Consider the following 23,815-nt stretch of genomic DNA (forward strand, 5'->3'; position numbering starts at 1 on the left):
AGGCAGAGAAGAACAAATATCATATGTTTGCACGTATAGGAGGATTAGGAGGAACTTAACTGAGGACCATGGGGGAGAAAAAGGGGGGAAATGGTGGGGGAAAGGGAGAGAAGCAAACCATGAGAGAGTCTTGAATGCTGAGAAACAAACTGAGGACTGATGGATGTGGGGTTTGAGGCGGGAGATGGGCATGGAGGAGGGCACTTGTGGGGATGAGCACTGGGTGTTTTATGGAAACCAATTTGATAATAAACTATTTGTAAAAAAAAAAAATCAAAGGTACAGATTACCAATACCAGAGTAAAAAAAAACAAAGGTATGGATCCTGTGGGCATTAAAATGATAGTAGGCAAAAAAAAAAAAAAAAAAAAAAAAAGTATGCGGAATTGAGATATGACGCAAAAACTATGCCTGGCCTATAAGGGGCAAGTGTACATTGCAGCTATTGCCAGTACTGATTTAGAGCAAAACTCAGAACTTAGAAAAGGATGAAAGGAAGCTATTTTAAAGAAAACAAGATGAAGAAGGAACGGGATGTGAGATATGGTGAGGCAGAAGCAAGACTGAGGAAAATAAGACTTACTGGTATGCTTGATCCATGTCAGGAGAGACACACATTTTACTTCACTGAAGAAGAGGATGGCATACAGTAAGGAAAGAGTTCTACTCAAGTAGAATCAAAATCCCAAATCAATGGTGGGGGCATATCTGCCTTAAGGAAATTGGAAGTTGGACTCACAAGAAATAGATCTGATATTTTAAGTAAGAAAAGATCTACATGGCAAATATACAATCTATGACAGACCCACATGTTTAGCTGATGGGAAAAAGGACAGTTTCGAGAACAAGTAAAGTCACAGTCCTATGGTATCTGTTATCAGTTTCTGGACACTGAAGCCACAGTTTCCCCACCTGATAAGACACTGAGGCTTTCTTATCTAATCAGCCAAAGGAGACACTGAGGAACTGAGCATACAGCAGAGGGGAGGGACCCAGGATGGATCTGGAACAAATACTTAAATGTGGTATCATAGCTGCCTTCAAATGTTTGGAAGACTGTTGTCTTCAAAAGAAAAGATTAAACTATATTATGTGTCATTCTGGAAACTGCCTCAGGACCCTGGGTCTCAGAGGTCCACATTTCAGAGAAGTAGATGTCTACGCATCGAAAGGCATCTCACATATTCTTACTGATTTATTGATTGATTTACCTCTTCAGGAAAAAACAAACAAACAACACCTCCAATTTTCTCAGGCTTGATGAATACAGATTAAAACCACTCAGACCAGAAGGCCTCCTTGTTAGGGAGTGACAGAGGACCCACATGAGGTGATACACACAGGGGCAGTGGATCAGGGAGGACCAGAAACACACATCCCCCATGGCAAACGTGCATCCACGCACCCAACCAGAAAGCCCTTGTAGATCCACATTGTTCACTCTTGGGGGTGAAGATATTCTTAAAGGCCAATATTTACCAAGTTAAACATACTACCAACCATTAATGCTCTACTTAGCGGATGTCCAGTTAATTATCCTCTCCCTCAGTGGATCCTCCAAAAAGTGTGTATCCTAGTTTTATCTATTTCTCAAAATCTAATTAACCAAAGCCCCATTTCTCCATAAAGTTTTACCCACACACTTACAAGGCTGCATAGCACACTAGAAATAATATGGCCTGTGGAGTCCAAAAGACCTCAGTTTGAATTCTGGCTCAGCCATTAATTGAGTGACCTAACATTAGACAGTCTCCGCCTCTGGTCCTCGCATCCCTGGCAGTAACATGGTAGTAAGAGCCACTTTGTTTTAAAAGACATAGGAAGATTTAAGTGAGACAATATGAGTAAAGTGTTAGTTTAGTTTGCCAAAAAAAAAAAAAAAAATAGCATTTCTCTTCCTAACATTTTCATCCTTTGTTTTGTCTAAAATTGTATAACATAGAAAAGGTAATAAACAGTGAATATGTTCGTATTTATTCCTCTATGCTGGAGGGTATGGGGTGGTGACAAGGTTCAGGGCAGGGAAGGAATGAGGAGAGGGCTCTTATGTATTCACAAATCCAGGCCAGACCCAGCAGTGTAGCCATGGGGCAGGTGGCATGGGAGTTCTCAATGGGAGAGGAGCCCTTGAAGAAGAGGGAAAAAAAAAGTATTGACAGAGACTGAAGGGTCACTAAATATAACGTGTCACTGACACCTTCCAACGAGTGCCATTTCACCCTATTTGCCATCGTTTCGACCACACAGGATATAGTAGTATCAACCCAAATATCACAGAATTAGTAGGAAATTAAGATAAAGATTGGAATAGAGAATTATTTGGTATCATGTAAGTTTCTCACATTTCATACTTTTGAAGGTTCATCCATGTGACTGTGTATAATTTGGAGGCGGGATTCAGTTCTGAGAAGTTTCTGCTACCTTGTAATTGTGCATAACCCTGGGCAAGAAATATGACTCCTCTGGTGATAATGACAACAGTCATAGTAGCTTATACTTAAGAGTACTCGCTGTGGGCCGGGCACTGTTCTAAAGGCATGGCCTGGATTAACTCCACTGCCACGACAATGCTTGAAATAGCAGCCTCTTACATTTACAGTCAAGGACACTGAGGCACAGAGATTAGTAACTTGCCTACTGTCACATAAGATCCTGCATTAGCTCCTATATTGAATCGTAAACACGATTCTCATGCCAAGCATTTCTCACAGTAAAATGAATACTCTATTTGAAAAACACTATGTAAACGAACATCACTGCATGACTATTAGTCCAAAAGAAATCAGGGTATCAACAAGGTACTGGCCTAAGAGATTTTCGTCCTGATAAGGTTTGTCTTCCACATGGTGCCACCCTCTCAATCCTTCCTCTTGCCTGTAGAATTCTGACTTTCGGCAGTAAAAACTGAATGTATTAGTTATTCCAAGAAAGTACACACCGTCAAATCTCAGGTTGCCAGAGTTCTCTTTCAGCATTGCTTCCCATCTAGAGTATGGATCATAAATTAGTCTTAGACTGGAACAGCCTTCTTTGCCCACAGACCTGAGTGCCAGGCTCTATCACAGGCTGGCACGTGCCTAAGTGTTTCAGGGGATGGAAAAAGCAAGCCGCCTCAATTACCAGGGTCTGGAGGAAATAATACCTAAGGCTAATTGAGCTTATAATAAATGTGATCGGAAGGTATATGTATGATCCAGATGCTTTTAGACTATTTTAGTTAAGAGAAAATTAGACCAGTACCCTCATCGTGGCACAAATGACCAGGGAATTCTAAGTTGGTCTAGGGTTTTTCTTTTTAATTGCTGTACTGAGAAGCAGTTGGTCGATTCACAAAGCTATCAGGGGAGAGAAGAAGAGAAGAAGGAGGAAAACCAATGCTCTCCCAGATGCTGCCTCTTGGGGACTCCAGGCTAACTTCCATGAAAAGCAAGTGGCAGGAAGTGACTTCAAAAATTACTTGTAAAGCAAGCATAGTGATAGTTTCCTTTTACATATTTTGTCTCCCACTTCACCAATATTCCCTCTTTCCTCCACAGTACTGTGTCAAACGTGGAAGATAAAGACTACCCACAGAGATTACTTCTACAAGGATGGACTCATCAGATGACTCTGCAAATCTAAGGGTCTATCTTCAATTAACACGATTAATGATGAGCATGATTAACGATGGTGTTTTTGTCTATGCGCACCAAGAGACAAGTCAACACTGGCACCAAAATGCAGAATGTCTACAAGAGTGGCTCATTCCATGCATCCACCCCACAGCCATTGAGATGCAAATTGTCAGGCCCACATCTGTCCCTTAGTGTTCTTGTTACATGCTAATGTATCATACATTGGGTCTCAGCACAGGGACCCTTATATGTTTTGGGGACAGATGAGCATCAGGATAAAGTACTATTAAGGCCTATAATAACCTCTTGATCAATGGGCTTCTAAGCCTAGTTTCCTGTGCTCTTCATGTGAAAAATCAGAACTCTAAATGCTCCCCACTGCCAAAGGAGCTGATCTGAGTGCTGTGTCCCTCAGGGTGAAAGACTCTAACTGTGAATGCTTCAATCGAACAAAGCAAAGGAAATATTGTAAAGACATACCAGAAACATATGTAGATCTTTGAAACTAGGCTACTCTAAAGTCTTAGGAAGTGCAATGGAGGACACAATCCTAAACATATGGTGAATAAGGAGCTCCCCAAATAGAGGGAAAGCGGATTGGCATGCCTGGGTAGCTCAGTCACTTAAGTGTCCAACTCTTGGCTTTGGCTCAGGTCATGATCTTACAGTTCCTGAGTCTAAGCCCGACATCGGGCTATGCATTGGCAGCATGGAGCCTGCCTGGAATTCTCTCCCTCCCTCTCTCTACCTCTTCCTCCACAAATAAATACATTAAGAAAAAAAAAAGAAGGGAAGAGGGTGGAAAGCCAGGTAGGTCAGTGCTCAGATCCCAGTTCAGACGTGTGGCAGCTTGGATGACTCACTTGCTCTTCCAGAGCTCATTTCTTCGTCGTCATGCTCAATGCTACCCTTACCCTCGCCTCATCTGTCATTAGCCTCATCCCTACCTCAGTGCCACCAGCAGACAGGCACTGCACGTATACAAAAGGAAGGCATTACCTTGGGGAAGACAGCTCATAAAAGGCACAGCCCCACTGGGGCAAGGCTTGGCCTTTGTAGGAATAAAATGATCCCCTGTGTCCAGCTTACTCCAACCTAGAAGAGGCTGCCAACCTGGCACTCAGAGCCTGGAGTGGATGGCACTACCACTCACCTCCTCAGGGGGTGCCCACAGGCAATGCATAGCTGGCCATCTGCACAGCCTGAGCCACCCTAAAGACTTGCTCAGAGAATGGAACAGGGTCGTGTGTATGGAGTGCCCTACTTAGGATATCTGTGCTCATCTGTAATAAGAAAAAGGAATCATTAATTAGAAAAGGAATCTAATGATCCCTGGGGCCTGCCAGTTAGTAAGCGCTCTACAAATAGCACCTATTATCACCACTGATTTCTCCTTCAGAGTGTTGAACTCAAAAGTTCCTTTCAATCAATAACACACTTTAGCACAGCACAAGAATCCAGACTGGCCTTGAAATTTCACTAACGTTGCCACACATCCACCAGTGAGTCAAACAAACTACTTCTATGGAATCTGTAATGACATAATTGAAACCGGGTTTACATTTATTTAAATAATATAGGTTTGATGGAATGAAAATATTTTAGTAAGCGGCACAACACGTGTTTGAGGGAAATTTACAGAGGGTCCCCCACCCTGCCCCATAGATTTCCTCACTCACCTATAAGCACCATTTTGGAAATGAAGAAAGAGGAGTGAAAGAGGGGGTGAGAGGGTTAAGTTTCAGGTCTGCACAATGGCACCTTTAACAAACCTGCCAGCTAGTCAGAAACTAAATAGGCTGGTTTGAAAAACTCTTTACTACTGCCAGTTAATATTCACAGGGCTCCAGGGGAACGAGAACTTTCAATGACTCAATATTTATAAATGCTACTGTTGTCCCCCAGACATGTGTCTTAGATTCCTGAGGGATCCTGGGAGCTTTTGCTATAATGAGGGTAAGGGTATATGAGTTTCAAATGGGGAGAGGAATAGGAAGGAAAACAAAATTAAACACATATAAATGAGCACTCGGTGGTCTTGAATTTGAATATGATTGGGAAATCTGACCTGTGTGGGTTACTGCATTTTCACTTACCAATGTCTTGAACAGAGAGAAAGTATTCAAAATGCACAGCAAGGCTGGCCAAGACTTTTTGTCTTTCTGTTTGAAATTTTGCTGCTTTGCATCTACAGATGCCAAAAAAGGGTTACCCTTCAAATGTGGGATATCAAACTAGCTGGGTTTGTGTTTACAACTCTGATGGTGTAATCGAAACTCCAAATTGACGGTCAAGGAACAATAACATTACTGAAGTGAAGTCAACTCTAAATTAAAGTCAGTGTTTCCATTACCCACTCTAACAGTATTTTCTGGGGTTTATATAACTTGATCATTAAAAAATGCTCGAGGCTGAAAACCTGGTCTGTGTCAATCTTGGACTAACCTAGTTTGCAAAGCTCTGGAGTTTGCTGGCCCGTCCCTTTTATCCCTTTTCAAGAATGCAGTGCTTTTAAATGCTACACACGAAACTGGACGCAAAAAATCTTTAACACCCGATGAGCCAACGCTGTTACATGCATCACTCATTTTTCAGAAGAAATTAACGATTTCTGTAAGCTCACTTTCAAGGTGCCAATGACTGAAAGTAAAGGGTTAAAATTCCTCTTTCTAATGCAGTCTTTAGCACATCCCTTCTCTGTTGGTCACCTCATCAAAAATATAGCAACTGCTAATTGGAATGTTAACTTTTGTAGGAACAAACTTCACATTAGAATTTAATGTGGTAGAAATAAAGTTTATTGTTAGGACTTCCATTATATCAGCTCTTTATGGAACAGAATAGCGCTTTTACATGGGGACGTCAAAAAAGGGAGGGGGGCAGGATGTGAGATCAGGACATGTTCAAGTTACACTGCAGCGAACAATGACAACAGAGGGCAATTGTGCATGAATAAAAATATCTCCAAGAGCCACATGCAAATATCTTGGTATCTACAAGCCCAAATATTTAGGATGTGAGGTTAGGAAAGGCAGAGCTAATTCAAGGTTTAGTTGTACAGAATGCTATGTCAAGAGCATGACTATATGACTATACGAAAGGTGGCCTCCACACCTTCTGCACTGAGAAGTACAGACTTCTTCATGGCATTAATGCAGGACCCATCCCAAGGATCCTGGTGATTTGGATCCTTGCCTGGGAAGGAGGAGACAAGGGAAGAACAAATTCCTGTGTGTGTGTGTGTGTGTGTGTGTGTGTGTGTGTGTGTGTGTGTGTAAGTCTGTAGGTCTTCCTGAATGTCTGTCTCTGTCTATACCTCATAAGGGAGGCCATGCATAGAGTAAATACATTTATAAATTTGGAAAGGAGAATACTGTTTTAACATTTCATATTCATCTGTATTTTGACTTTTGTAGAATTGTGGCAAATCATTACTTTGAGCAAAAAATAGAAATGCCTAGACTCTGGGTCAGAAGAAATGATGAATTGCACTTCCCAATCTAGATACCCTTCAGTACAGTTGTTTCCACAATATCACTCAGCATCTACATTCATTTGTAGAAATGGGCAAGATATTTATAAACTCAAATTTTAAAAATCTGATGAGTTGTAATCTATCCTGTGATTAAATACTTCCAGTGATGGATAACTCATTATTCAAGAAACAGCCTTTTATTCAGACAACCTTCCTTATGATCGAACAAATGCCTTCACAACAAGTCTCCAAAGGATTTGTGATTGACACGCATGAGAAAGTACTGCTGCTGACATTTCTCCTAAGTCCAAAAAGATTCGAACCTAGCCAAATGTAATAAATGCTTTTTATCATTATAGCATAACTAAAGGAACTAAAGTGTCAGTACTTAAACATTTCATTTTTTCAAGTTTTGAATAAAGAGCTGACTTTTACCAAACAGTAAAAACATGTGTTAACAATGGAATATTCTTCAGCCTGAAGAGAAACGAAACAGCAATACGTGCTACAACATGGATGAACCATGAAATCATCATGCTAAGTGAAGAAAGCCAGACACATCATCCTGTTTAGATGAAATTTCTAGAACAGGTAGATCTAACAGAGGCAGAAAGTAACTTAGGGCTGGGTGGAAAGGGAATGAGGAATAACTGTCCCATGGATGAGGGGGTTCTCTTTGGGGTGATGAAAATGTTCTGGAATCAGATAGCAGTGATGGCTACACAGTCCAAAAACCACTGACCTGTATTCACTACATAGGTGAATTTTATGGCATATATATATGGATTATATCTCAATTTGTAAAACAATAACTAGATCTTCAATCATAGGTTTTTTTTTTTATTTTTTTTTAATGTTTTATTTATTTCTAGGAGACAGAGAGAGACAGCGTGAGCAGGGGAGGGTCAGAGAGAGAGGGAGACACAGACTCTGAAATAGGCTCCAGGCTCCGAGCTGGCAGTCAGCACAGAGCCTGACGCGGGGCCCGAACCCACGAACCGCGAGGTCATGACCTGAGCGCAAGTCGGACGCTTAACCGACTAAGCCACCCGGGCGCCCCATTCAATCATAGGTTTTTAAATCAAAACCATTTTGATAGGCATTGGTATCCAGTGAATTCTGAATTCAATAAAATGGCCAAAATTAATACTAACTTTAGATCTGTGAACTGGAGATTTCTAAAAGTTAGATGGTGAAGGATATGGAATAATTTATAAATATGGATTTTACTGGAGAATATCTCACTATACTTATGTTAACAATCTTTGATTCATGAAGAATTTTGATCTTTTTTTTTATTTGACAGGGAAGGATAGGTTTACTTCATATCATTTGTGCTTGCCTTTATGAAAAATCAGGAAGTTTAAACCCCACAAATAGGTTCCTCAAAGAAAAACTGACAATTTAAAAAACTGTTATTATAATCTATTTCAAATATCTCAGAATTTCTTTAGGCCTAACTTAAAACAGGTGGAATGTGTTCTGTCTACTTGAAATGATTCTGTTTTTTCAAATGGCAATCACACATCCTTAAAAACTGAAGTCAAATTTACCTGATAGCACTTTATTTTGGAAAGATGATGTTACCTAGATGAAGAATATACATGTTGACTTTTTCAGATCATAATTTCAAAATATAATGCATGTAAGACATACTATTTCCCTGTGAATAACAGTAAAACACTCCCACTTAAGAAAAGAAACTGTCATTACATTTTTCCCATAGAGATATATGAAATCTTATATTATGCTGTAGAATAGGACTGAGGTCACAGTCATATGTTATTCAATTTTTGTACTCACGTTAATCATGTTAGAAACTGTACATGTCTTTTCTTACTAGCTGTACCATATGTTCCAGGGACTATATATATATATATATACACATATATATACATACATATATATGTATGTAGTGTATACATATATGTATGTATATGTATATGTATATACACACACATATAGTCACCATATATATGTGTATGTGTAGGTATGTGTTTGTGTGCGTGTGTGTGTATATATATATATACATATATATATAAATATATCTTGATTTTTTAGACTAAGCCCAGTAATAATGTCTTATACATGAATAGGGGCCTAATACCTAATTTTTGTTGAACATTAATTAATTAATTAATTAGCTTTAATGTTTAATTTGCATTAATTAATTTGCTTGTAATTTTCCATGGCAGTTCCTTTATATGTATTTCTAGTACAGGATTGCCAAATGACCACAAATGATCATGGATTTCATGATGTAATTGCTGTACAGATTTCTATAGGTATTATAGTGCATTGCTTTATTCATACATAATATGAAGAAAAAAACACGATAATACTCACAGTTGTAAGCAGGTCCAATACGGTGTTGAGCTTCCAGGCTGGCCAACGTGATGTGGAAAATGATGTGAAGCAACAGGAAGGAAAGACTGGTGAAGCACAGAGACTTTAATAACCGGCCCGTATGTCCTAGAAAGTAAGAAGCATAGAGAGGGTGAGGGAGCTTCAGATGCAACACACTCACTCTGACCTTAGTAGCATTCTACATGGATCCCATTTCTGCCTAATCTATTATATAGACACACCCAGAAGTGTGTCAAGTGGCATAATTACTCTCTTAAATATTAGTTTAAATAAAGTTAAAGGTATCTTGTCCCCTTTGTAAAATTATACAATTAACATTGATTAACAATCCAATGTAAAAGAAAGATGCTTTCCTACTTATTATGTGACAAATTACCACAAAATGGAACCACAAATAGCCCCGGCCCAGAAAATATTACTAGAGAGTTCTGCCAAAGTTGAAAGAACAAAAACCCCTATCTTATAAAGTCGTTTCAGATAATAGGAAAAGAAGGGAAGTTGCACGAAATATTTTACAAAGTTAGAGTAACTTTAAATTCAAAATAAAACAAGGCTAGAAAATAAAAAGGAATTATAAGCCTGTTTTCCTTATGAATATAGATACAAATCATTAAAAAAGATATTTGCTAACCAACTAAACTAGCAGAGTAAAAATATAATACATCATAAGAAGCTAAGGTTTAAAAGAGACCTAGAATACAAAGACAGACTGGCGGCTTTCAGAGGGAGAGGGGTAGAGGGATGGCCAAAATGGATGAAAGGGAGTGAAAGATACAGACTTCTAGTTATGGAATAAAAAGGTCATGGGAATAAAAGGTACAGCATAAGGAATACAGCCAATAGTTTACATATAATAGCATTGCATGGTAACAGATGGTAGCTACACTTGAACACAGAGAAAAACTGAGTCACTATGTTATACACCTGAAACTAATAAAACATTTTGTGTCAACTATACTAAAAGAAATAATAATAAGCTCGGGTTTGTTTATTACAGAGACACAAGTATTTAACATTAACAAATGCCTATGTGTAAGTCACACACCAGTGAGCTGTTATAATTTTCTAAACGAAGAAGCATTTCATAAAATTCAAATTTTATTTACAATAAAAGAAAGTAATATTCAGTAAACTAGGAATAGAAGGAAACATCCTTAATATGATGAATTTACACCATAACTTAAAAAAAAAAAAAAAGCAATCTATTTGTGGTGGAATTTTAGACATACACTAATGTCAGAGAAGATCAAGGACACTTTTGCTATCCTTACCACCACTCAATATATCACTGGGTACATTGGCCAATGTTATAAGACAAGAAAAAGAATGAAGAATTGTAATAACTACAATTGTTTGCAGATACTATGATCAAATGAAACTACTTGTAAATGATATTATCATCAACATAAAATGCCAAAGTGAATTCACAGACCAACTATTAGAATATGAGGATTAAGAAAATGATTTAGATACAGTATTATCATATAAAAATCAATATAGTTCTTTTATATTATCAATAATCAAATAGAAAACAAAATACAAAATATACTATTAAATTAGCAACCAAACCTTATTGTAAATGGTTTTGCCAATGTATCAATTTGGCTGGACGATAGTCCACAGTTATTTAATCAAACACTAATTTAGATCTTGTCATGAATTTAAAGATATGATTGAAGTCCATAATCAACTGACTTTAAGTAACGATATTATCCTTGAAAATTTGGGCAGGCCTGATTCAATCAATTGATAGTCTTGAAAACCAGTCTGAGAAGAGAGAGAGAAAGGAGAGGGGAGAGAGACAGAAAGGACACTTGTCACTTGTACATAATATCTTCAGGCTCTACCCATGAATTCCAACTTGCCCATGACCATACTTTTTTCCTTCCTGAAAGCCTACCCTGTGGATTTTGGACTTGCTTAGCCAGCTTGTATAATCAACAGTGCAAGACAACTCCTTGTAATAAACTATATACATATAAACATGTCCTACAGGTTGAACCCTTACTGGTAAAAATATCTAAGAATTAACCTTAACAGAAAATGCTTAAGACCTTTATGACAAAATAGTAAAACCCAACTGAAAAACAAAGTAAAAGACCTGAATAAATAAAGAGATATACCACATTCATGAATGTGATGACTTAATATAACAAAAATATCAGTCTTCCCTAAATTTAGTCTGTGAATTCAGTGCAATTTCAAACAAAATGCTAGGAGAAACTTTCAGGCCATCAACAAACATATTCCAAAATATATAAGAAAAGAATTTTTGAAGAACTCAACAAATTTATTTGAAAATACATTTGGAAGAACAAAAACCTAAGAATTGCCAGGCCAGTTTTGAAATTTTGAGAAGATCAAAAATGAATGAGGTTTGTTTGTCCTACCCAACAATCATGGTATGCTCTAAACCTGGAGGTTAAAGCAAAACAAACAGAAACCTAGATCCTTTACAGAAAGGGGGGAAGAAAAGGCAAAAGGAATACCACATAGAGTTTAGGGAAAAAAACTCCAATTCACTATATGAGCTTGATAAATGTCAAAGTTGACCCAAGTCAAGAGAAGAAGAATAGGCTATCGAGCAGGTGAAAAACTGACTTCAATTTAAAAACAATAAAAATAATACTGAATCCCTGCCACAAAGGTGATCTTCCAGTGAATAAAGACCTAAATGCAAAAGCTAAAATTCCAAAGTCAATAGATAAAAATATAGAAGAATAACTCTGTGCCTTGGATTTCCATGGAGATTCCCTCTAATATAAGGCCCAAAACATAAGCTATAAAAACAAATAAAGATTAAATAAATAAATAAAGATAGATGAGTTTGACCACATTAAAATAGAAAATTCAACAGACGTCACTATAAATAAAATTCACAGACAGATGATTAGTTGGGACATCTAAGATTAGAGATGACATTACTGAGATTGAGTTCAAGTAGATAAAGAATGCCTGCATATCAACAAGAAGACCAGTGAACCTAGAGAGAAGTGAATAACACATCTAAATAAGTATCTTACAAGGGAAAATTTGCGAGGGCAATATGTTTATACAGAGAAACTAAAAGTGGAGAGACATTTAATAGAGTCATTATAGTTAAAACAAAAATGGGTTAACATTTTATACCCATCATAGTAGCAAAAATTAGAGTCTATAATATTGGGGCGTGTGGGTGGCTCAACTGGTTGAGCTTCTGACCCATTTCAGCACAGATCATGCTCTCAGGGTCAGGGGATCGAGCCCCATGTCAGGTTCTGCACTGAGCATGAGCATGGAGCCTGACTGGGATTCCCTCTCTCTCTCTGCCTCTGCTCCTCTCCCCTGCATGCTCTCTCTCTTTCTCTCTCAAATAAATTTATATATATATACATATAATTAATATAATATATAGTGTATAATATATGTTATATATATTATAATACATGTTATATATATTACATAATATATTATGAAGTATTCTATAATATATATCATAATATATGTTATATATAATATTGAGTTTGAGGGGTTTTTTTTGAGGGGAAACAATATTACAGTAGTAGCATGAAATTGGTACAGTCTTCCCAGAGGTTAGTAGGTAAGCACGCCTAAGTCTCTGACTTGGCAGCCAAACTCTGAGTTATAAAGTCCAGAGAAAGTTTTGCAACAGGTCTATGTAGGGACTTGAGTAATAACACTCATCATCCTTGTCTGTAGTAGCAGAGATTTGGAGATATTCTAATTTTCTGCCAGTCAAAAGATGAATATGCAAAAATGTGCTAAATGTGCATCTTGATATATGTGCAACCCATTAGATGCATGAAAGTGGAACTACCTATGTAGATCTTTTAAAAAAAAATGGGTTAAAAGATGATAAAAAACAAAATGGGACACAGATCACAAAATAATTCAGATTAATCAAGAACACAGACCTGGGAAAATAACATGTATGTTTAACACAAATGTGTCTAGGTATAGTTAATATATGTCTAAAACACATTTAAGGAGTTCCCTATGGGGAGGCGGGAAACAGTAATGAGAATGAAGTACAAACAAACAAGAGTTAAGTCAATAAATTGAGAGATGCTCTTTGAATAATCCTAAAATAAAACTATTCTATGAATTGAAGAGTAAACTTTTGTAACTCTGCTCTGGACAGGACTAGGTGGGTGCCAGACTGGATGGCCTCTATTCTGGTCTTTAGCCTGCCTCCAGCCACGCAACTCTGGGGAACTGATAAGATGGGCCCCCGGGGGGTCGCCTGGGTGGCTCAGTTGGTTAAGAATTCAACTCTAGCTCAGGTCATGATCTCATGGTCTGTGGATTTGAGCCCCACATCGGGCTCTGTGCTGACAGCTCAGAGCCTGGAGCCAGCTTCTGATTCTGTGTCTCCCTCTCTCTCTCTCTGCCCCTTCACTGTTCACACTCTCTCTTTCTCTCAAAAATAAATTTTAAAAAACATTTAAATATATATATTCATTAATATATATACAAATATGTATTAATATATTAATATTATACAAAAATCTCTGCTTCCATACAGCTTCATCCTTTTTTGGTGTTGTCACAATTTACATCTTTCTATATTGTGTACCTATTAGCATAGATTTGTAATTATTGCTTTATGGACTTGTCTTTTAGATCATATAGGAAACTAAGAAAGAAGTGATGAACCAAAGATACAGCAATATTGTATTTTATGTTTACCTACACGGTATCTTTATTGGAGTTCTTCCTTTCTTTGAATGTCTTTGAGTTACTGTCTACTGTTTTTTCATTTCAGCCTGAAGGATTCCCTTCAGCATTTCTTCTAGGACAGACATATGAGTGACAAATTAGTTTTTATATATCTGGGATTTTCTTATTCTCCTTTATTTCTAAAGGATAAATTTGCATGATAGAAGATTCTTGGTTACCAGTTTTATTTTTTCTTTTGTTTTCCTTTCAGCACTTTCAAAGTATCACATTTCTGGCTTTTGTGGTTTCTCATGAAAATCTGCTCTTAATCTAATTGAAGCTCCCTTGATTGCGGTGAGTCACTTCTTTCTTGCTGTTTTCAAGATTTTCTCCTTGCCTTTGGCTTTGACAATGTGATTAATGGGATACAGTCTTCTCCTCTTGGAAGTTACTGACTTTTCAAATGTATAGTTTCAAGTGTTTTTTTTTTTTCCAAACTTGTCATGTTTTTATATTATTCAACTATTCTTTCTGGCTCTTTCATTCTCTTCTCTCTCCCTGGGACTCCCATTATGTATGTGTTGATATGCTTGACAGTGGCTAAGAATTCTCCTAGGACCACCTGGCTGGCTCAGTTGGTTAACCATCCAACTCTTGATCTTGGCTCAGGTCATGATTTCACAGTTTGTGAGTTTGAGCCCCACCGTGTTGGGCTCTGCACTGACAGCATGGAGCCTGCTTGGAATTTTCCCTCTCTCTCTCTCTCTCTCTTCCTCCTCCTCCTCCTCCTCCTCCTTCTTCTCCCTCTCCCTTTTCTAAATAAATAAATAAACAAACAAAAAATTTTAAAGGATTTTCTTAGACTCTGTTAATTTTTCTTTATTTTTTTAAATCTGCTCTCAGATTGGATAATTTAAACTGACCAATCTTCAAGTTCATTAATTCTTTATTCTGCCTGCTCAAATCTGCACTTGAACCTTATAGTAAGTTTTTCTCTTCAGCTATTACACTTTTCAGTTTCAGAATTTCTGTTTGGTTACCTTTTATAATTTCCATCTCTTTATTTGTTTCCTCTATTTGATTAGAAATTATCTGCATTTCCCTTAGTTCTTTTTTCATGGCTTCATTTACCTCTTTGAACACATACAACACAGGCAACATAAAATGTCTAGTAAGTCCAATGTCTATTTCCTCAGGGAAAGTTTCTGTTGATTTCTGCTGTGAATAGGTCACGTTTTCTTGCTTCTTTTATGCTTCATACTTTTTTATCTTGAAAATTGACATTTTGAATATTACCATGTGATAATTCTGGAAATCAGATTCTTCCTCCTCAGAATTTGTTTTTGTTGATTACAGCTGTAACTGTACGTTTAGTTATTTTTTCTTTTTTTAAGGTTTTATATTTTTTAGGTAATTACTATACCCGATGTGTGGCTTAAACTCACAACCATGAGACCAAGAGTCACATGTTCTACCAACTAAGCCAGCAAGGTGCATCTAGTTACTTTTCTAAACTATATTTTTATGAAATATATATATGTCTCAGTGTGTATTCCATTCATTTGTGTTGTCTTCATTAGTGTTTACACAGAAATGTTTTTAAATATCAGGGACTGTGGGTGGGGGGTGAAAAAGAGAGACAGGGAGAGATGAAGGGAGAAGGCTGCTTACAACTCTCCCTTAGTCTTCACTTCCTACTTTCACTGACACTAGAGATCTTACACAATTGAAAGCTTGGGGTCTTCTCAGGTCTTTTCAGAGTATGCATCCTGCCCTTGGCGTGCATATGACCTTCTATATTCCCCAGGATACATGGACACTTTTGGATGCCATAATTTCCCAAAGAAACTCTCTTTTCAGCTTTTACTCCCAGGCCTTTAGCACCCTATTGTTTGCTTGAGCTATAACCTTCTGAAACAGGCAGCTGTGAGTTGTTCATTTGCTTTACAAGGTTTCTGAGAAATGCCTGCTCTTCTCTGCCCTGAGTGACTTCTGAATTAGGTGAAACAAGTCAAGTGTCTTTCAGGCAGTCCCAGACATATTAGAACACACGAAAACAATTCTTTGAGAATAGGTCTTCTCTCTTCCTTCTAGAACCAGGGACCAGGATCCCACATTGGGAACGTTGGCAGCTGTCTTCATGACTGCCAACATGCTGGGGCTGCGCAGGAAGCAAAGGTAAATAAGAATGCCAAAAAAAATCCTGCCAGTAAGTTATCTTTTTCTTGATTCAGCATTTCTTTGGTCATTGTAAATCTTTCACTGTTTTATAGAGTTCTGAAAAAGTTATTCTATCTTTTCTTGAATTTTAGCTCATGTTGTAGAGGGAAAGCTACCTTTTCTGCCATTTTTGCTAATGTCTTCTTTTGGTTTCATAACACTTTTTTTTTAATTTGTTAGGTTTATTTATTTTGAAAGAGAAAAAAAGGACAAGTGGGAAAGGGGCAGAGAGATATAGAAGGAGAGAGAGAATCCCAAGCAGGCTTAGGACTGTCAGCATTGAGCCCAATGCAAGGCTCAAACTCATGAACTATGAAATCATGACCTGAGCCAAAGTCAGGCGCTTAACTGACTGAGTCACCAAGGCACCCCTATTATTTTTCTTAGGTAGGCTCCACATCCAGTGAAGAGCCCAATGCAGGGCCCAAACTCACAACCGCAAAACCAAGACCCAAGTTGAGATCACGAGTCAGATGGCCAACCAACTGATCCTCCCAGGTGCCCTCAAAACATTTTTTATTCAAACTTTTGCCTTTCATTTATTGTGTGTATGTGTATTGTGTATGTATACTCTTTCAAACTACTTGAATAAGATATGATTATGCATTTATCTAAATAAAATGCAGAATAACTAAATCTAACTTAAGTAATAATACCAAGAGCCAATTAGTAATGTCTTGCTCTATTCCCATAACTTCCTGCTAATAAAACTGGATTAATAACTGGACTATAACATGATCAAATATAGACTCTTTCAAAACTGTTTATTCCTCCTAATCCTGCTCCAAAGACTATTCCAGTTGCAAAGCTTCACTGCTGCTACTGTCCTGAAGACATCTAAAGACCCCCACCTCCCGCCCCCAATTCTACCTCTCTCTGACCAGAGAAACTAGGGAAAGGAGTACCAAGAGCTAAAGATTAAAGGGGAGATGCTGATGAGAAGAGGGATTCCTCTAATTCTGTTACAAATCAGCACAAGTCTTGTTTGCACCCCCAAACTACATATATATGGAATGGACCCACAAAGACCTTTAAGAACTGAATTATGATACAATGAACTACTCAAGTACCAATGTGATCTCTAAGTGCTGCATTTGTAGGGAAGACCCAAACAGAAAAGCAAAGATTTTGGGAACTGAACTGACATTAATACCACCACCCATAGAAAATGGGACAAACTTGTGACTTAAAACCAAACAGACTAACTGCCTGATAAAACACAGAAATGAATAAAAACAAATAAACAGTTTCCCAAAATTTTTAACATGACCCCAATATCTGATAACAAAATATTCAAAGTGACCAGGATACAATCTCAGATTACTTGACATACAAAATACCAGGAAAACATGACCAATTCTCAAAAGACAATAAGGTCCACTTTAAAATTACCCAGATGTTGAAATTATTACAAAAGCATTTTAAAACATCCATTATAACCACATTCCATGAGGTAAAGGTAAACAATCTTGAATGAATGGATATACCAATGTTGTCAGCAGAGAAACAGAAAGTACAGGAAAATAAATAAATAAAATTTTAGAGCTGAAAATACACAGTATCTGAAATTTAAAACTCCCTTGATGCCCTTAATAGAAGACAGACAACAAAGGAGTGAGTCAGTAAACTTAAAAAGATTAATAGAAATTATGCAATATGAGTAACACAGAGCAAAAGATTAAAAAAATTAACAGGCCCTCAGGGACATGAGTTTCAAAGGGCTTATCATTTGTGTCATTTGTATCCTTAGAGTTATCAAAGGAAAGAAGAAAGAGATTGGTACAGGGAAAAAAAGAAAAAAAAAGGATAATAGCTAAAAATTCTCCAAATTTGGTGCAGACATAATGCAAATTCAATAAACTTAGCAAACCCTAAAGAGGATGAACTCAAGGAAACCACTCCCTGCCACATGATAACCAACCTGCCAGAAGTGTGAGGTAAAGAAATACTGAAAGTAACAAGAGAAAAATGTCGCATTACATACAGTGACACAACTATTTGAATTACTACATATTTTTCATCACAAACCACTAAGACCAGAACACAGTGTGGAATGATACCTTTAAGTGTATGAAAGGAAAGTACTATGAGCCCAGAATTCTCTATCTTGTGAAAGTATCCTTCAGAAATGAAGGCAAAACACAGACATTTTCAAGTGAAAAACAAAAACAAAAATACATCAAAGAGTCTCTGTCATCTGAAATTCTGCTTTAAAAGGAATGCTAACACAGATTCTTTAGGCTGAAGGGAAATGGTACTGAACTTGGAACTTTAGGCATGAAGAACAGCAACAAAAGTGGATAAAAAGGTATTTGTTTTCACACACACACACACACACACACACACACACACACACACACACACACCTCTTAATTATAACCATGCTCCAATTAAGTCATGGCATTTCTAGAAATGTTCTCTGGGTTGTTTTTTTTATGTGTGTGGTTTTGGAAATATTCTGTGTGAAAAGAAATAACTGAGGGTATTATGTTGCCCATGTGTTTTGAGTAGTCACTCTTATTTATACAAGAAATATGAAATATCCAAAGATATGTCACCTAATAAATAATCACTCATAGTTAAAAATATAAGAAAATGGGCATATATTAAAAGGATTAAATATATATATTCTAACTTCAAGGTGATTTACAAAAGTACCCAAATAGAAGATTTGAACCATAAATGAACAATTTATGACCAGAATGACAGAGTACCAAACTGCATATTTATATACTATCTTTCTCTAATTATTAGAATGCTATGGCAGAAGAAATTCAGTGCTATCAGAAGAAAGAGATAGCAAGGAGAAAAAACAGAAGACTTCTTTCAATAAATATTAACTTAAGGGTTTTTTTTTCCTCATGGATTCTGTTTGTCATATATTTCCTCAAATAGAGCAAGAAAAAAGACTATTATTACTTTATGGATTTTATCTAGGAACTGGGATTTTTTTTATTTTACATTTTTTAGTGTTTATTTATTCTTGAGAGAGAATGAACGTGGGTGGGGCAGAGAGGGAGAGGGAGACTAGGAACCCAAAGCAGGCTCCAGGCTCTGAGCTGTCAGCACAGAACCTGACACGGGGCTCAAACTCACAAACCATGAGATTATGACCTGAGCAGAAATCAGATGCTAAACTGACTGAGCCACCCAGGTACCCACAGGAGAACTGGGATTTAAAGACAGGTATAATGATAACTTAGGTATAAATCTAAATATAGGTATAATAACTTGTTATACTTTTAAAAATAATTCAGAGGTTATTACCTTAGCCAACATTTCCAATTCTCTAGCTTTCAAGGTATTCAAAGTGTAACATGCACTAAGTAGTCAAGTTTTTAGGCTGAGTACATGAACTTGCTAATACTAACCATTTTGATTTACAGGAATGGCCACTTCATGAGTATCAGACTCCTAGAAATGGAGAGAAGAAGTACATGTCTGCTACATATTCTACTTGAAATCTTGTTGCGGTCATCATTCCAACACCCCTCAAACTCTTTGTTGCTAAAAAGAGCAAGAGAGGATTTCTGGGAGCACTACGAAGCCAATGGAAGAATGAATGACAAGATCATTTCCTTCAGAGTTCTCCCCACTTTCACAAATTGGACTAAAAGCTTCCAATTTTTTTCCTTTCTGCCTTCTCATTTGAATCCATCATTTATTACCTTGGCTTTATGTGCTATCATTTAATGACTTTTAAAGTATTGTAGTTTCTTCTAAAAGGTTCCTCACAATGAAAATGATATAATCATAGAGGGGAAAAAAGTGCCAGAAAGAAAAAATGGCTCTCTGGGCACATAGAAGAATGATTGGGGAGGGACGAGGACAAGGACATGAAGCTGCCAACATCACAAATGTCCACTCCATCCTTCCTTCTGAGTTTATCATTCATGAATGAGTTTCATGTCTTTTACATCTTTCCTTACTACTCTGACCCAATGGGACCCCTTTCTGTATAACGTCTTTATCTGACACTCAGGAAAATTATCTTATAATGTCAGTTGCTGTCCAAGGCTGGGTGAGCAGGAATAGATTCAGACTGAGATTGATGTGCAGGAAATTATTGGAGAGGGCTGTGGGGAATACTAGCAATAGGGGAGTGAGGGAGGTAGGACTGAACCAGAGGAGAGTCTGGACTGCGATGTGGCTGCAGTGGAGCCCTCAGAGGGTCCTTGGGGAGCTTTGTAGCTGGACTGGCCCTTCACAACTGTCTGGAATAGCGGCAAGGAGGCTGAGCCTGTGTATCCCACTCATCCTCATCACTGGCCAGAAACTAGATGTGGGCTGTCCCCAGAGATGGGTGTTACTTGAGCAAGGCAGCTTCCTACAGTTCAAGACAACACTTGCTGTGAGCAGTTCTGAGTCAACCCTTCAAGAAACCTGGGGGACTCAGTGTCACCATCACGGAGGTGGCAGAGCAGCCTAGTGGCCCTGTGGGCTGCTGGTGGCCACCCCATTGTTGGTGGGGCACCTCGAGGCACCCAGGGCACTTGTCTCTGCATGCAGCCCCACTGCAGTACATCCAGGCCCCCAGGCTGTGGAACATCGCCATGTTCCACATGCCATACTTGAGCATGGATCCACTACTGCCCCTGTGCCTGGCCCAGCCTGGCCTGCCTATTCCTGGATTTGTTTTCAGAAATATACATACAGCACAGTAAATATATTTTCTCTTCCTCAGGACTTTCTTATCAACATTTTCTTTTCTCCTATCCAAGTACTAACCAGACCAGACCCTGCTTAGCTTCCGAGATCAGACGAGATCAGGTGGGTTCAGGGTGGTATGGCCATAGACAACATTTTCTTTTCTTTAGCTTACTTTATAATAAGAATACAACATATAATACATGGAACATATAAAAATATGTTAATTGACTATATTATCGCTAAGACTTCCTGTCAATAGGTTATTAATAGTTACATTTCAGGGAGTCAAAAGTTACTGGTAGATTTTCCACTGCATGGGGGCGGGAGGTCTTGCCCCCAATTCTTGGTTGTTCAAGGGTTAATTGTAATAGGTAAAATACAAAGCTGATGACCAGTAAGATATAACCAGGCACCAGCATAAGATAAATACATCTAAGTGTCAGGACAAGAAGAGAAATGCAAAGCTGAGTGTAGGCTGGTCTTGAAGCAGGCACATGCACAAAAATGTAACTTGGCTTCATGGTGAACGTCTAATGACATGCCTGGTATGAGCAAGGAGGCCGTTGTTAGGAACACTGATTAAAATAAGGGTTTGGTTACAGCTCCCCAGACTTTAAAAGGATGCTGGGAAAGAATGTCCTCCTGACCCCTTTGTGAATTACAGTCTAGAAGGAGCTGTGTGCTTAGGGAAGAGGGAGAACATGGATATCACATACTTGGGAAGCCCAAATCCCCAACATCATCACAGGATACATCTCTCCGTCTCCACTAGGATCTCATGGGTCCAGGTGGGAGCCACGGAAAAGTTTTAGAAAGAGAGATGAGCACAGAGGATGTGGAGAAGGAGAGAGCTAGAACCAGAGCAAGAGGGGTTGGGGCTGAAACCAAGGAAGACTTCTTGTTCAATATTAGTAAACAACCAGGAATTCAAAACACATGAAGAAACATGAATTCATCGAAGGTAAAGTGAAAAATTATGCAACAGACTGAAATTGATTTTAAACTAAGTTTCTTGGGGTTATTCCAAAAGCTAAATAAAGTAAATCCTGAAAAAGTGAAAAAATTATTTGTTTCAAAGATAGAAGAAATGAAATGAAGTAGATGGCACTGAAAACAGCAATGAAATGTCTTAGCAATTTAAAATAGGAGTCATGTAACTAGTGAAACAGATCAATAGGTAAGCTACCCCCTAGAGAGGGTGGAGACCAAGATAAATTTAGTGAACTGGATGACAGTACTGAGGAGCTCACCCAGAACTCAGCACAAGGTAACAAAGAAAATGTAAAACAGAAGTCCAAAGATGTGGAGGACAGATAAAAAAAAAAAACAAAAAACTCAACATAAATCATTAGGAATTCCAGGAAAGCAACAGAAGACAGTGGGAGAATTATCTGATGTATTGTCTTGCATTTATTTGTAAGTGTATTCATGAAACAAACCACTGTTTCACAACTACTATGTGACAAGACACCTTGTTTACAACCTCAGCATCTCTGGATAGAACAAGGCATATTGTACCTTGGAGATCATATATGTTATTGAGAAGCATAAAATATGCTAGACACATCAGAACATTCATAAAAATTAGAAAGCAGATAGAAATTACATTTTTTCTTAAATTAATTGGAAACCATATTTGTAAAAACATACAGTTTACTCTTAAACAATGTGGGGTCAGGTCCACTGGCTCCCCACACACAGTCAAAAATCCACATACAACTTTTGATTCCCCAAAAACTTAACTACTAATAGTCTACTGTTGACCAGAAGCCTGTTGATTAACACATATTTTGTACCTTACATGTGTTATATACTATATTCTTACAATAAAGTAAATTAGAGGCAAAAAATGGTATAAGAAAATCATAGGGGCACCTGAGTGGCTTAGTCATTTAAGCATCAGGCTTTGACTCAGGTCATGATCTCACAATTCATGGGTTCGAGACCCATATCCGGCTCTGTGCTGACAGCAAGGATTCTGTGTCTCCCTATTTCTGTCCCTCCCCTGCTTGCTCACACTCTCTCTCTCTCTCTCTCAAAAATAAAAAAATAGGGGTGCCTGGGTAGCTCAGTCGGTTAAAGATCCGACTTCAGCTCAGGTCATGATCTCGCGGTTTGTGGGTTTGAGCCCCGCGTCGGGCTCTGTGCTGACAGCTCAGAGCCTGGAGCCTGCTTCAGATTCTGTGTCTCCCTCTCTCTCTGCCCCTCCCCTATTCATGCTCTGTTTCTCCTGTCTCAATAATAAATAAACATCAAAAATTAAAAAAATAAATAAACATTAAAAAAATTTTTAAAAGGAAAATCATAAAGAAGAGAAAATACATCTACATGGCCAACAGACACATGAAACTCAGCATCCCTCCTCATCAGGGAAATACAAATCAAAACCACACTGAGATACCACCTCACGCCAGTCAGAGTGGCTAAAATGAGCAAATCAGAGAATTCTAGATGCTGGCGAGGATGTGGAGAAACGGGCACCCTCCTACACTGTTGGTGGGAATGTAAACTGGTGCAGCCCCTCTGGAAAACAGTGTGGAGGTTCCTCAGGAAACTAACAATAGAACTCCCCTAGGACCCAGCAATAGCCCTGCTAGGAATTTACCCGAGGGACACAGGAGTGCTGATGCATAGGGGCACATGTACCCCAATGTTCATAGCAGCACTCTCCACAATAGCTAAAACATGGAAAGAGCCTAAGTGTCCATCAACAGATGAATGGATCAAGAAGATGTGGTTTATCTATACCATGGAATACTACATGGCAATGAGAAACAATGAAATCTGGTCATGTGTAGCAACATGGATGGACCTTGAGGGTGTTATGCTG

At 38.1% G+C, this 23,815-nt stretch overlaps 1 protein-coding gene across 2 annotated transcripts in view; it reads right to left on the minus strand.

Annotated features, from left to right (window-relative positions):
• Positions 1-23,815, minus strand: part of PIEZO2 (piezo type mechanosensitive ion channel component 2) — a 449,780-nt gene that overhangs the window by 283,311 nt on the left and 142,654 nt on the right. For both annotated transcript variants that reach the window (XM_039220835.1, XM_039220834.1), the window contains exon 3: positions 9,436-9,561. In XM_039220835.1, coding sequence (XP_039076766.1) covers positions 9,436-9,561 — 126 coding nt within the window. The remainder of the gene's footprint in view (positions 1-9,435; positions 9,562-23,815) is intronic.

The sequence above is a fragment of the Hyaena hyaena genome, unplaced genomic scaffold, assembly GCF_003009895.1.
Source record: "Hyaena hyaena isolate Hyena2069 unplaced genomic scaffold, ASM300989v1 scaffold_910, whole genome shotgun sequence".
Classification (NCBI taxonomy): domain Eukaryota; kingdom Metazoa; phylum Chordata; class Mammalia; order Carnivora; family Hyaenidae; genus Hyaena; species Hyaena hyaena.